Source organism: Nanorana parkeri, unplaced genomic scaffold (genome assembly GCF_000935625.1).
Source record: "Nanorana parkeri isolate BGI_ZX_2015 unplaced genomic scaffold, ASM93562v1 scaffold1561, whole genome shotgun sequence".
Lineage (NCBI taxonomy): Eukaryota > Metazoa > Chordata > Amphibia > Anura > Dicroglossidae > Nanorana > Nanorana parkeri.
In genome coordinates this window covers 185,487-199,873 of record NW_017307829.1, presented here as the reverse complement: position 1 = coordinate 199,873, position 14,387 = coordinate 185,487, and the positions used below count along the sequence as shown (strand labels likewise).

The following is a 14,387-nucleotide window of genomic DNA, read 5'->3' as shown; positions in this document are numbered from 1 at the left end:
CGACTGCCTGAGGATCCCGACACGCACGGTACCTCAGGCAGTCGCCGGCCAGCTAAATTAGGACCCCACCTGGAGCTCCTCCCACCGGACCAGCGCTGACTTGCCGCTGCTCTCCGCACCGAAGGTGGGTGAAAAAAAATTAAAAACCATAGCGCAAACATCGGGGCATTTTGACAAGTACAATACTTGTCAAAATGCCCTGTTTTTACAGGGGGTGGGGGTCGGGAAATTGCACCTTGCCCACCTTGACTACGATCCTAGCACCGGCCCTGCTGCCTACTATGACATCCAGCCAATCAACTGCCAAGCTACTATATATTTTAGAACCTCTCTGCTTTCTTTGGCATGATCGCGCCCCATTTTAAAACACATTGTTTTCCTTAATAATTTGTTTACCTACTCCAGCTACGATTACCCTACTACTCCCTCCCCTATATCTCTAAATCCCCACATGACCATTAAAAGGGTCTCATCCCAACACTTTTGGATTTAAAATGTACCCAACTAGGAAGATCACTTTATTGGAAAGCATAAACTCCAAGATGACATGGACAGTCATCAACAAGCAATCACTGGCACAGAAACAGGGATCCTTTGTGTGTACTTACCTGCTACCTCCCACAGGGTCCTGTGCTGTCGGGTGGTATCCTCATGCAGCCGGAGACCGGGCATGCTACTCCCTGCGGCTCTGAGCCCAGTGGCTGCTGCCTCTGCCTATGTGCCTCAAGCCCCACTGTCACCTTTCAGAGAGCCAGCAGAAATGTAGAACATTTACAAGGTTGGTGGAGTCTGTTATAGGGCAATGAGAATATTTGGTTCACAATCAGCTTTCTGATTTATCCTAAAGGTGTTCAGTAGTGTTGAGGTCAGGGCGTTGTGGATACCATTCAAGTTCCTCCACACCAAACTCTTCAAACCATATCTCTAGGGAGCTGGCTTTTTGCCCCCCTGAACTCAATATTATGGATGGCTTCCACATACATTTGGACACAGTGTGTACCTGGCACAGGTTTGCCTTTACAGAGAGGATCCAATACAAAATAGCTAAAGATTCCAGGCACACTAGAGGTCCTTATGACCCTCTTTAGATATCTACTGTACGTTTGAAAGCTGTTCTAAATCCTTGAAAATTAATAATTAATAAATGTTAATGAAATGTCCGTTACAATAATAATAAAAAAACAGTGATATCAAAAATTTGAGAAGAAAGACCTTTAAATGATTTGATCTCTTTCACCAAACAGTCACATTCTTCCAGAATCCTGTCTTCAATTGTTTTCTTCCCCATCCCGAAATCTCGCAGAGTGGACATGGTAAATCTTCTCATCACCTTCCAGTTTTCACCGTTTGAAAAAGTCATTCCTGAGCAGAAGAAAGATAAAACTTCATAAGTTCACACATATCTAATAAAGTGTCACTGTATATCCTAAATGACCCCTGTTGATATTTGCAAATACCAGCTGACCTCCTGTAAGTAATACACTCTACTCCAGGGGTCTCAAACTCATTTGACTCGGGGGCCACTCGACAAATTTGTTTCCCTCATGGGGGCCGGCTTGCCAAATTTCGTACATCAAAATAAAATGTAACTATATCTGGTTTGGTACTACGGACCCCAATACACACACAATAAGGCCCTATTCATATCTGTAAGTTTAAGTGCAATTAGGGATTTCTGTGTCAGGAACTTGCGTTTTCCTGCAGCAGGAATGCCTAATCTGGCGTTTACAAGTGGCAGCTGTCACCTATTCAAGGTAATGATCAGGTGTTAGCCGCTGAATGTAAACACCTGCACACCGCATGTAATGATACGTGATATGATTACATGCGGTTATAAAACACTCTCCCTGGTTGCACAATCAATACGTCCATGGAGAGTGACTGATTCCTAACCGAATGTAAGCATATCACGTATCTTTACATGCGGTGTGCAGGCGTTTACATTCAACTGCTGCCACCTGATCATTACCTTGAATATGTGACAGATGCCACTTATAAACACCAGATTAGGCATTCCTGCTGCAGGAAAACGCAAGTTCCTGATGCAGGAATTCCTTATTGCACCTAAAGATACAGTTGTGAATGTAGCCTAATACACCTCCCCCGTCCTCCCCCTCCCCCCATACACATAAATAAAACCTCCCCCTGCACATGTAAAATAATACACTTCCCCCCATACACATTAAAAAAAAGCTAGCCTTGCACATATATATCTCACTAATTGATCCTTTATTTCGGTCCGTGTACCTGACTTGTCACTTGGCTGCGGGCCACATAGTACCGGATCGCGGGCTGCAAGTGGCCTGCGGGCCGGTACTTTGAGACCGCTGCTCTAATCTAACAAACCAGGCAGCATCTCGTGGGGAAGGTGGGTAGAGCGGCATGGCCGGGCGGGGTGGGGAGATGTGTAAGGGCCATACACATCTCCCCACCTAGCTCAAAGCAATCTGAGACTTTGTTGTTGGTGTCCGAGCAAGCTCTTGGCAACCAGTGACGTCAGCCCCCAACAACAAGCAATACCCCAGAAAGGAGCCCCCACTCTGTGTCCCAGTTGTGGAGGATTCCAGAACTGCCGGTCGGGGAGCACAATCTCTAGCCAAAGCCCTGACAGCGGGACTACATGTCTTATGAACATTTGTACGTTTATGGTACTTTGTATGTGCTCTGATGTTTCAGATACTTTTTTTCTATTTCAGTAAACATGCCCATATTGTTAGTGTCCTCTTTCACAGCAGCCTCTATGTACCATCTGTGCGTATTCGTGCACAGAGCAGCTTCACGTCAGTTTGTAGCTCATAGGGGGGATGTTGCACATTACAGGGGTACAATGGTGCTCCATAGTGGCCCTACAAGTGAACCACCGCAAAAACAGACGTATACTGCAGTAATCTTTTAAAAGCAGATGATACCCTGAACCTAATGGGGTTGATTTCTTAAAGGAAAACAATCTGCATACTTTGCAAAGGAATTTGCACTTTACAAGGGAAGTTTCCCCTTAGTTTAGTGAATGAGGTGAAGTTTTACTGACTTCCATCACCCAATCAAGTGCAAACAAAAGTAACATGATTGGGTATTCTTTGCGAAGTGAAATTTCCCCACATTCACCCAGCTAAGGGAAAACTTCCCCTGCAATGTGCAAATTCCCTTGCAAAGTGAACAGCCTATGCATTTAGTAAATCATCCCCCTGGCTCAGCATAGAAGGCTCTCAGTAGGTGTGGCTACATAATTGTTTATTTTCTCAACTGGGTTTAATAACACTTTAAAGCCCAACTGAGGTCACAAAAATGGATAAGCATGTAAGCCGCCAGACAATTAGTTTAGATTCCGTTTTGGATGATTTCTTAATTTTGTTTTTTTTCATTTTCGAAATCAGATCTAAAATTCCGATCAGTCCTGTATTTGTTTTTCGGGTGTCGGATGGATTCAATTATTCGTTCTCATTTTCAGATTTATTCATATTTACAAATAATTTTAAAAAACAGCGTGCCCTCCATCAATTCATACTAGTCCCTTGAAGTCTGGTAGGAATTGTAGGGGTGACCCCCAACGCAAAAAAAAAGCATGGGGTCCCTCACAAAATCCATTACCAGTCCCTTGATCCAAGCAGCTGCCTGGCAAAATAGGAAAGGGGGGAATGGGGGGTGATCATGTGGTCATACCAGGCCACATGCCCTCAACATGGGGAGGATGCTTCATTAGGGAGGCAAAACACCCTGTCCCCATGCTAATAAGGACAAGGGCCTCTTACCCACAACCCTGGCCCCGTGGTTGTAGGGATCTGAAGGCAGGGGGGCTTTAGGAATCTGGATGCCCACTTTCATAAAAATCCGCCCCACCATGTCCAAACCCAACCAACTCTTGCCACTCCTGAAGCACGCTCCCTATGTTGAGGTCATGTGGCCTGGTATAGTGCATGGGGGGGTGTACAATGTTTCCCCCCTTTCCTGCTTTGCCAGGCCCCTGCTCAGGTCAAGGGTCTGGTAAGGGATTTTGGGGGGAACCCCACACTTCTTTTTTTCGGGGGAGGGATTGTCTAACATTTTTCAGTTCATCTCTGAACATTCGAATGCATACGAATTTTCAGTACTGCAAAATTTGTATTCGTATGAATTTGTTTGTTTTGTTGCATCCGGAAATTCTCATGCATCTGAACTTCCGAATATGCTGATATTTGTCCAAAATTTTAACTCGGAACGAAACGAATCTTACATGACTACCTAGCATATAATTCCACTTTTGATTTGAGGAGTGCTGTTGACTAGGGATGAGCTTCAGGTTTGGGTCAACCATGAGTTTGTCACGAAACCAAGTTGTTTGTCAAATAGGTGGATGATATGGACAGTTTGCCAAACCTCTGTCAACCTGTGATGCTATGGGGCCACCAATGTCTTAGCAACCAGTGATGCGGCGCTGTTTATTCATGAACATAATAAACCCTATACATTCCATATAAAGAGAGGTAAACATAAAGAAAAATAGGAAACATTTATATTACCGTGTCCTTTAGTGATTTCTTGCAAGAGTGGTATTATCGGCCTTCCAGAAAACTCATCAGCATGGTTTACCAAAGCATCTTTTATGGTCTCATATCCACACAGGACCACCATTGTTTCCTCTCCTATCTTGATGCTGTATATTGGACCATACTTCTTCGAGAGCTGTAAGTGAACCAGATGTCAACAGTATTAATATTTTACAACAGATGTTTAACCTCTTCATGAGGTTATTGAAGTTTAGATGTCCAGACCAAATGTAGCAGTGTCAATATATATGAGATAAAGTGTGTCTACAGCCAAAAACATTTATGTTAGTTAAAGTGGTGGGAGGATGAGAACCCCTGCTGGGATTTTACTGCTATCCTCCTGGACTCTGTTCAAGAGATTGTTTTACATTACTTCATGTCATGCTGACAAAAAAAATTTCAGACACGAAGTAAGGGGAGCTCCCTATTTCTTCCTAATGAAGGGGAAGGCTAGAACCCCTCTCCATTTCTATTGTATAGTGCAGGTCAGTGACCAGACCTAAGTCTGTAGCTCTCCAACTGTCTGCCTCAAAATGGGACTATATGTCTGTTAAAGTATGCTATGACCAAGTAAGTATTTGTACAGTATAATAGGGATCACTATGGCACAGTTGGCCAGAGAGGGATCACTTTGACCCAGTTGACTAGAGAGTGATCACTATGACGCAGTTGACCAGAAAGTTATCACTTTGACCCAGTTGGCCAGGAAGATATCACTATGGCACAGTTGGCCAGAGAGGGATCACTTTGACTCAGTTGATTAGAGAGTGATCACTATGATGCAGTTGGCCATCAAGGAATTGCTTTGACTCAGGTTGAACATGTGGCCAGCTTGAACATATGTTGCAACATATGTAAATCGAAAATCCCTGTATTCTGTATATTAATGGATTTTTCCCCCCATATATCTGTAGGTTGAACTCGATGGACATGTGTCTTTTTTCAACCTGACTAACTATGTATCTATGTAACTATGTAATTTGAGCACAGACATACTGTATCCCCATTTCTAGGTTCTAGGTTTCCATTTCTGTTTTTTTTAATCACTTCCTGTCTGGTAAAATATTTATTGCAAGGCGAACAAAAAGCGAGGGGAAAACTCTCCAAGGAAGCCCCGGATAGCAGTAAAAACTAACAAAAATACAATATTATTGGTTTGACAAACTATTTAACTTGCCAATAATTTTATGACTGCATTTCCTACCTAAAAAATATTTAGAGGACACACATGGCGTTTATTTGGTACCCTGCATGATTTGGTACCCTTAATCATTTTTTTTTTTATGATAGGCTTATAAATGGACAAAATTTGTTTTAAAAAGTTATTTTGCAATAATAATAATAATAATAATAATAAATAGTATTTTTTGTAATGATGGTAATAATAATAATAACAACAACAGTAATAATGATAACAATACTACAAATAATAATGTTTTTTTCCCTTCAAATAAACATTTAGTTATTGAACGATTCTATTTCTTTTGAACCGCTAATTTATCTTCTATCTGGAAGGGCCACATGTGAAACATTTTGCACAGGGCATGTTAGCATACAATCAACAGTGTGGTGCTATTCATATGTAAATGGTGCCCCACCACACCTTGCCTGCAATACAACATGAGAAGATTTCCTAAAAGTAGATCTTTTTCTTTCAAGCAGATTTCCCCTAAGCGTTGCTGCATGGCAAAATTAAATGCTAATTTTGATGAAATCTGTAAATTTGTGTCAATTGTTTTGGGTTTTTTTGCCAAATCCCGTATGAGAACTAAGCATGTCATTGGATTAGGGGTGTCCAAATATGTGCCTATGCTTGTCCACTCTGGGATTCCACCTGTGCTTTGCTTCTGAATTGTCTGTGGAGGTCAGTATTACCTCATTCAATGATGTATACGGCTGCTTCGAGTCCAGGATGTGCATATTTCCAATGAGAGGTAAGGGTGTGGGTCCAGGAGGAAAGTTGGGGGTCTTTCTTCTCCATCCATAAAAGGCAATGGCCAGCAATACACAGAGAATGATGGATAGTAACATTGTCACTGGATCAGCGATAGTCATTGTGTCAGTAAAGTCTGGTAGAGATAGGAAAAAAGGGGATCAGTTTATGAAGTCATCAAACAAGGTATTGACTTGTTCTATGCAGCACAGCAAAACAGGCCTATTAAAGCTGAACTTCAGGCAAACAGTAAAATACACATTTGAAATACATATAAAGGAGCTCTTTTATCTGCCAAAGGGTTTCGTATTCTGTTTTTGGCCCCCTTGCTAGAAACAAACCCAAGTCCTGGACCTCTGAAATAGAGGTAAGGCACTGGGCCCGGTAATTTATAGTTCACAGACAGTCTTTTCATAAATGCCTAAGTTTGGCAGCTCTCCACATAGCATATGGCTTCCCAATGTGACCCTTATATGGAGCTTGATGAAGGGACCCTAAGCAGCCCCGAAACATCACCCTTTGTTACATGATGTTTACTCGTCAATAAAGACGAATGTGCATGCATTCGCTTCGGTGTGCTGGTGACAATTAATTTCTGCATTGATCCGGGCAGTGCCATCCACTATTACTTCAGCACCCAACGAACCAAGGGATATACCAGTCAGGAGTGCAGTGTAACATGCAGTGGCCTTAAATTGGGAAGCCCCCTGCTTTGTGGAGAGCTGCCAAACCTAGGGAGCTCTAGGGAATTCTTAGGGAGCTTAAAGTGACATTAAACCCTCAGATTTTTTAACATAAACCAATACGGTAATGTGCGCCTTACTGTAATCCATGGTTGTTTCCCTTCTCTTTGCTGCTCTTCCTTTTAAATCTGTATCTGTTCTCATGCTGGGCAGAACTTCTGTTTTGCAGCAGACTGCCTTGTCTCTGGAATGGATACATGGTGTCTGTGTATAGGTTTGTTACCTGAGCCAGCACTACAGGAAGAGGCCCTGAGCTGCAAAGGGAAGTTCTCCCCAAGCATGAGAAGATATGAGGATTTAAAAGGAAGAGCAGCAAAGAGAAGGGAAACAGCCATGGATTACAGTAAGGCGCACATTACAGTATTGTTTTATGTTAAAAAATCTGAGGGTTTAATGTCACTTTAAGAAGTCCACAGAAAACCAGAAGGAAGCGCAAATCACATGAATCAAGAGTCCAGAACTCTATTTTATTCGTACATGAACGTTACAAAGGTAGCAGAAAATGGCCAACCAGTCACGGAAGCCACTATTTTCCCCTTTTAAGGACTTTAAAAAAAAATCAGCCTTAACAAATATTGGACACTTCACCTGAATCAGTTCATCTGAACTAAGGGGATAGAAGATAATAGCAGTGAGTAATTTACCAGCTAATAAGCATCAAGCCGGCTTCCTGGCCAATCAGGAAGCCTGGCGGCGAGAAATGACCCGCCTCCCAGCTTCATGATTGGCCGGGAAGCCGGCTCCATGGTGATTGGCCCGGAAAGCCGGCTTCCCGGCCAATCAGCAAAAAGCCGACTTTGCGGCCGAGCTCAATGCTGATTGGCCGGAAAGCTGGCTTGCAGACCAATCAGCAAAGACCCAGCAGTATGACTGGCTCGATGCTGATTGGCCGGAAAGCTGTCTTTCCAGCCAATCAGCATGGAGCCGGCAGCCAGCAGTTCAGCCCAATCAGGAAGCCGGGAGGCGGGTCATTACTCGCAGGTGTGATTGGGCAGTAGGCAGCAATACAATGTCCACAGACACTATACGCTGTCACTGTTTGTGGGTGATTGATGATTGAAAAATGAAGTATCTCCACTCAGGACCTGTCAGGGTATTTCTATATAAAAATGACATAAAACTGATGAACTGTGACTTGTACAGAAAACTAAAATCAAACTTTTCTGTACACTGTAAAACAAGGGTCCAGAAGTCTGTGCTGGACAGATAAATTAATCAACCAAAACAGCCTATTGTGTACAAAACTAAGCAATGAGCAAACAATACAAGAGACCCTTGAGGAACCAGCTATTGTACTAACCAACTAAATTCAAAGAGATAAACATTGCAAATGAAGTCTAAGAATTTGAGTAACCATGTAATCACAATTGACAATGCTGAAAGACCTTTAAGACTTCACGGTCAGTAAACAAAAGAAATGAAGCAAGAAAGACCCGGATTAAGGATATCTTTGCCCCATACAAAAATTAACCAAGAAACATAAAAACTCCAAGACAGCTAATTCGCCCTATTGTTTCAAGATTGATATCACCTGTGATTATTGTCTAAGGTTGAGTAAGTTATCAAACACATCCAAGGCTTACTCAACTGAGTGCAGACGATATGAGTGAAACAACCAATCAACTACCATTTCTGAACCGATCAATTGGAAGAAAGTAAATAGTGGTTGGGGAGTCGCCAATACGAACAATGCTCTCAAACCATATCAAATACCAAGAAAAAGGAGGAAGAAAGAAAGAAAAAGAAGGAGAGGAAGAAAAGAGAAAGAGGAGAGGGAGAAGGAAGAGTCTAGAGAAAACTTCCTGGATATAACAAAAGGACTGTCACTCAGCGACCAGTGCTAAAGACTTAACCCTTGCTGCCTAAAACGAGCCATCATCTCATCCAATAAGACTCTGAACATTTTTCTTTTGAAGGATTGGTGAGATATTGATCATATATGAAGAATTAACTTTTACTCCAAAATCATAGCGGTTACATTTTATTAGTGTTTTTGTTTACAATTCTAATTAACAGTGTGCGGGGTGAATTCTTGTGATCATTTTTCATATCTTTCTCTATTTTATTCCTGAGATTGTATTGTGTATGGTTAAATTGGATACAGATTTGTATGTAACTCGTTGCCATTGTAGTTATACTAGCCTGTTCGCTTGTTGTCCCTATTAGACTAGTAAACCTATTATCTTCAGAAATCGTTAGGATCACAAGGGAATATTTACTTTGAGATACGTTTCTTTATTTCGTCATCGCGCACGCGCGGGAGTATTCTGATACCTGCCGGCGGCCATCTTGGATGATGGACGCCAGCAGAGAGAGGAGGAGACAGCCACCCGGCGGGATAAGGTATGCCGCCGGGTCCCCTCCTCTCTCAAGATACTGTCGGGCGTTCGGTCCATGACCGAGCGCCCGACTTTTCAGAGGGGGGTGACACCAAAATGACTGTAAGTCATTTTGGTGTCACCCCTCCAATGGTGTCACCTGGGTGCGGGCCGAACCCCCCTTGTGACGCCACTGAGCTGCCTAAACCATCTATTCAGGTGCAATCAATATGCTATTGCATTTTTCATTAAATACATTATTTTGGACCCAGTGATGTCATCCCTGGGGCTCTGTGCAATGCAGGCAGATCATGGCTGGTGGGAAGGCCCAGCAGGGTACTGTACATAGCTTTCTGAAAACACCACAGTGTCCTGCCTCAGTTCTCCTCTGAAAAGCCTTAGCCATGATGCAAGCAATGGGCTCTACAGAGGAATTATGCAAATCTCAAAATGGCTTGATGGGTGAATGTCAGTCTGGAACACCTCCAGATGCAAAGAGTGCCCCCTCGTCCTTTGCAATGAACTTAAAGTAAACAACTTTGCATCAAAGATTACAGTATGAACCATTCATATATTTATACAAGGATCAGGATATCCCTATAGTACACTGGATCTCAAACAATAGACTAGGCCAGTGGTGGCGAACCTTGGCACTCCAGCTGTGCCAAAACTACATATCCCAACATACATCTGCCTCTGGGAGTTATGTCTATGGTTGTCATAGCCTTGCAATGCCTCATGGGACTTGTAGTTCCAAAACAGCTGGAGTGCCAAGGTTCGCCATCACTGGACTAGGCCATAATCTTTTCTAGATCTTTTTCTAAAGTCTCTCATAGTTGACTTCAGTTCACAAAATGAGCTGGATGGACTCCTTGAGAGCTCTGCTTCCTTGGCAACTGAGGTTCTAATGGTATCTCTTCTCAATCTCTGTGTATACTTTCCACTCAGCCAGTCACTCACATATCTGTATATGGGGACAGTTGCAACTTATTTCCTCTAGGACTCTTCTCCAGCTGACCAACACCCTCAGATGGTCCTCCCAATAGAGATCCTGCACCCGTCCATGGTTAGGCCCATGGCCTGGAAGAAATTGAAATTCTAGGATGGTATCCCCACATGACAAACACCCAGGAGGAAAGAGACAGAACAGGAAGTGTCCCAGATATTTACTAGTTCTTCCAGCATGTTCCCCAGGCCCTCTGATTGGCTAGGCCAGGGGTAGCCAAACTCCGGCCCTCCAGCTGTGGTGGAACTACAAATCCCATGAGGCATTGCAAGATTCTCACAGCCACAGACATGACTCCCGTAGAGAGATGCATCATGAGATTTGTAGTTTTACCACAGCTGGAGAGCTGGAGTTTGGCTACCCCTGTGCTAGGCTATCAAACATCCATAACGCAGAATGATACCCCTCTAGCACACCCTCCTTATAGCTGAGGTCCTCTATGTCCTTTATTTATCTGTCATTCCCTGCACTCTCTTCATTTCCGTCACATCATGTTTGTGAACTGATGCCAAAAACTTAAATGCGTACTTAAAGGAGAACTATGAGGTTAGTGCTTTTCACTCACCTCATAGTTCTAGCTGACCTGTGACAATGAGACTGTCACAGGTCGGCTCAGTAGATCGGGAGGTGAGCGAACACATATCGGCGTTCACTCACCTCTCGATCCTGTCACGGCTCTCTGCCGTGACAGGGGAGGGGCTGGATTCCCCCCTCCAATTTGCCAGCGCTGACTGGCGGAACGGACGGGGGAGGGGGCGGGTACAGCTGGCTCTGCCTCTAGATAGGCAGAGCCAGCTGTCAGTCACGCAGCTAAGCGGATCCCGCCACAATTGTCCGGCGGTGGTATACTGCGGCGTCTCAGTATACCGTGAGCTACAGCTCGCGGTATACTGAGCTTAGGGTGACGGGAGGACTCTAGTTTGTGTCCTCCCACATTACCCAAAGGAGAACTATGGGGAAAAGCCTTAACCCCATAGTTCTCCTTTAAGAGGAGATCGTATTCATGATTTGTAGAGGGGCAAGTTTATATCTCTGTCTACAACGTCTATGCCCCTTTATGACAAATAAATATTTGGCTTGCTCTAGAAGGTGCAGCTTGGCATTACATGCTGTTATCAAGTCTATGGTCTACCAGAATACCCAGATCCTTCTCCATGATACTGCTTATACATATACACTGAGTGGCCAGATTATTATGACCACCCCATCAGTACTTCGTTGGGCCACGGGATGACTCCACGAGATGCTGAAAGCCGATGCGAGGAATCTGACACGGCACTGTTGTCTTGTACCAGTCTTGCCACTCTCCGTTCTGCCCTAACATTGACTAGTCGCTGACGGCCACAATTCGCACGTTCAGACCCAGATTTTCAGCTGACAGTCCAGTCTTTAAACACTTTAACAACAGCCGCTCTTGAACATTTAACCAATTCTGCTGTTTTGCTGATACTCGCTCCATGGCTCCGAGCGCCAACAATCATCCCACGTTCAAAGGCTGTTAAATCGCGTTGTTTCCCCGTATATTCAGAAACAAATCACTTCTATTGTCGTGGTAAACAACCTGCTTCCCTATTTATAATGGTCTGGCCCTCTAGCAACTTCAGCGCCAAATTATAGCTAATTTGCCTACAAATGTCAGGTGGTCATAATAATCTGGCCACTCACTGTATACAATATTTACCAGTTGGTGGATAACACAAACATAGTCCTTGTTGGCTGGCCTAGATACCGGGACTTTGTTGTTGTTCATTTATGGCTCTTATGTGCTGCATAACACCCCTTTGGTCAAGAACCTTTCCTTCTAAACATTCGCAGTAGTATTGTCTGTCGTGTACTCACATATTTGGCAGTCTTGTCATCCACGCAATCTTTTCTTTCTTTTTCCACTATAATCAGTCCATGCTTTCTAGGAATCTGACTCTTCCGGGCATGTGAAATGCCTCTCTGGTTTCCCCCTCCCTCCTCCCACGTCAATGTAGTTATGTGTGTGTGCTCCCTGCTCAGTCTCCTGTGTGCACATGGCTCAGTTGTTACAGGTCAAACAAGATATTACTGGTAATGGGTCCAACAATATTTTAAAGCAGCACATAAAGTGAACAATAAATAAAGACAAAAACACTTTTGTGGTTTTAATATCATTACAAAGTCCACTTTTTAACAAAATAAAATAAATGCACACATAATAAAGTGACAATGAACTCGGGAGTTAAATCTTAAAAATACATTCAACTACCTTAACTATGAACAACAATGTATCTTATTTGTGTATCACTCGGCTTTAGACCCTCAAATCATCTCTGAATTGGTGCTGACACTGTCCTTCCTTCCGTGTGTGTTACTATTATTATTATAATACAGGATTTATAGAGCACCAACAGTTTGCGCAGCGCTTTACAATATAAGGAAGACATTACAATCACAATACAATTCAAGACAAGATGGTAAGAAGGGCCCTGCCCGTGAGAGCTTACAATCTAAAAGGGAGGGGCAAGTGATACATGAGGAGTGTATTGTAAAGTAGTCACCACTCCAACCATCATCTAGTTAGAGCAGTGGTCTCAAAGTACCGGCCCGCGAGCCGGTACTATGTCACGGCCAGGGACCAGAATTGCGGGACCAGCTACACGGTCTGCATCTCTGTCGGATGCAGACCGCATAGCTGCTTCTTTGCCGTCACTCGGATCCTTTCAGGCGGAATCTTCGCTGAACACTGGCCGAAAGGATTAGATTAGTAAGGTCTGCAGCAGACCTTACTAATCGCCACTAGATCACCAGGGATCGATGATCGTGGCTCACAGCCTCCTCCTTGCAAGGTAAGCAGGAGAGGGGGCTCTGTATTTAATTTAGAAGTGGGTATGTGGGTGTGCGGGGAAGGGGGGGGGGGGCTGGGAATTATATTATGTTATATGTGGGGGAGGGGAGTTAGAGTTTATGTATACTTCATTAGTCCTATAGAGCCACGAAGGCTCAATAGATGGCATTGGTTTTACATTATATTTGGACTAATTATGGACTGTTACAAGCAAATAGTTTCCAAGATAAACAATACCGGGAAAGCATTGCTGATGACAGAATAAAGGTGGACAGAACACATGTTGGTGCTTCCAGGTGAACCTTGGTGTGTGGAACACATTACAATAGAACGGTCCATAGGATTCAGACAATTGTTCATACTGGATATTCTTTCATGACTAGTGCTGCATTACCCTCCTCTGTCGACTTCCACAAGGAAAACCAGCCTCTCAGGAAGGAACCTTTGAAATGGTTTTCAGGTCTCGGGGAACCTCTGCTCAAAATTATTATATCCACAGCTCCTGGTATATTTGAGTAATCAGCAAGTTGGAGATATAATAATAATAATAGTATAAAGACTGTGGTACATCTAAGGAATTTTATGCCTAAAGTTGATCACTTTTAAAACTCTTCTTGTTTACAGTATATGACTATTTTCAGTAACAATCATGAAATGAAAACAATAATAATGGGTAGAAAAGAAACTTGGACAATGCATCCCTTGCACTGGTGGTCAGTGGAATAGGTCACCACAATATAGATAAATGTCCCCTCACACTGGTGGTTACTGGTCAATGGAGAAATGCACAGACCTGACAGACTTGGAGATATTAAGTGGAGGGGCTACATGACTGTGGGGAGGAATTGCCCCTGGGGAAGGGGCTAAAGTTTGGGAAAATAGAAGATCTTAACTAATTGGAGGTCAAGAGGCAGGTGGTATGGAGGAGTTGCATGGGTAGGAACCAGGGACGTGTGGTCAGGAGCGGCAGGTGAGGAAGAGCCTCGCCTAGTATTATGGAGGAAAAAGCTGTCAGCTTCAAGTCTGAAGTCCTTTTATATTAATATAAATTT

At 43.4% G+C, this 14,387-nt stretch overlaps 1 protein-coding gene across 1 annotated transcript in view; it reads right to left on the bottom strand.

Annotated features, from left to right (window-relative positions):
• The window catches only part of LOC108798793 (cytochrome P450 2C5-like), a 22,439-nt gene extending 15,861 nt beyond the window's left edge, over positions 1 to 6,578 (bottom strand). The window contains exons 1-3 of the mRNA XM_018570579.1: positions 6,399 to 6,578; positions 4,497 to 4,659; positions 1,213 to 1,362 (exon numbers count right to left, since the gene is read on the bottom strand). Coding sequence (XP_018426081.1) covers positions 1,213 to 1,362; positions 4,497 to 4,659; positions 6,399 to 6,578 — 493 coding nt within the window. The remainder of the gene's footprint in view (positions 1 to 1,212; positions 1,363 to 4,496; positions 4,660 to 6,398) is intronic.
• Positions 6,579 to 14,387: the final 7,809 nt, after the last annotated feature.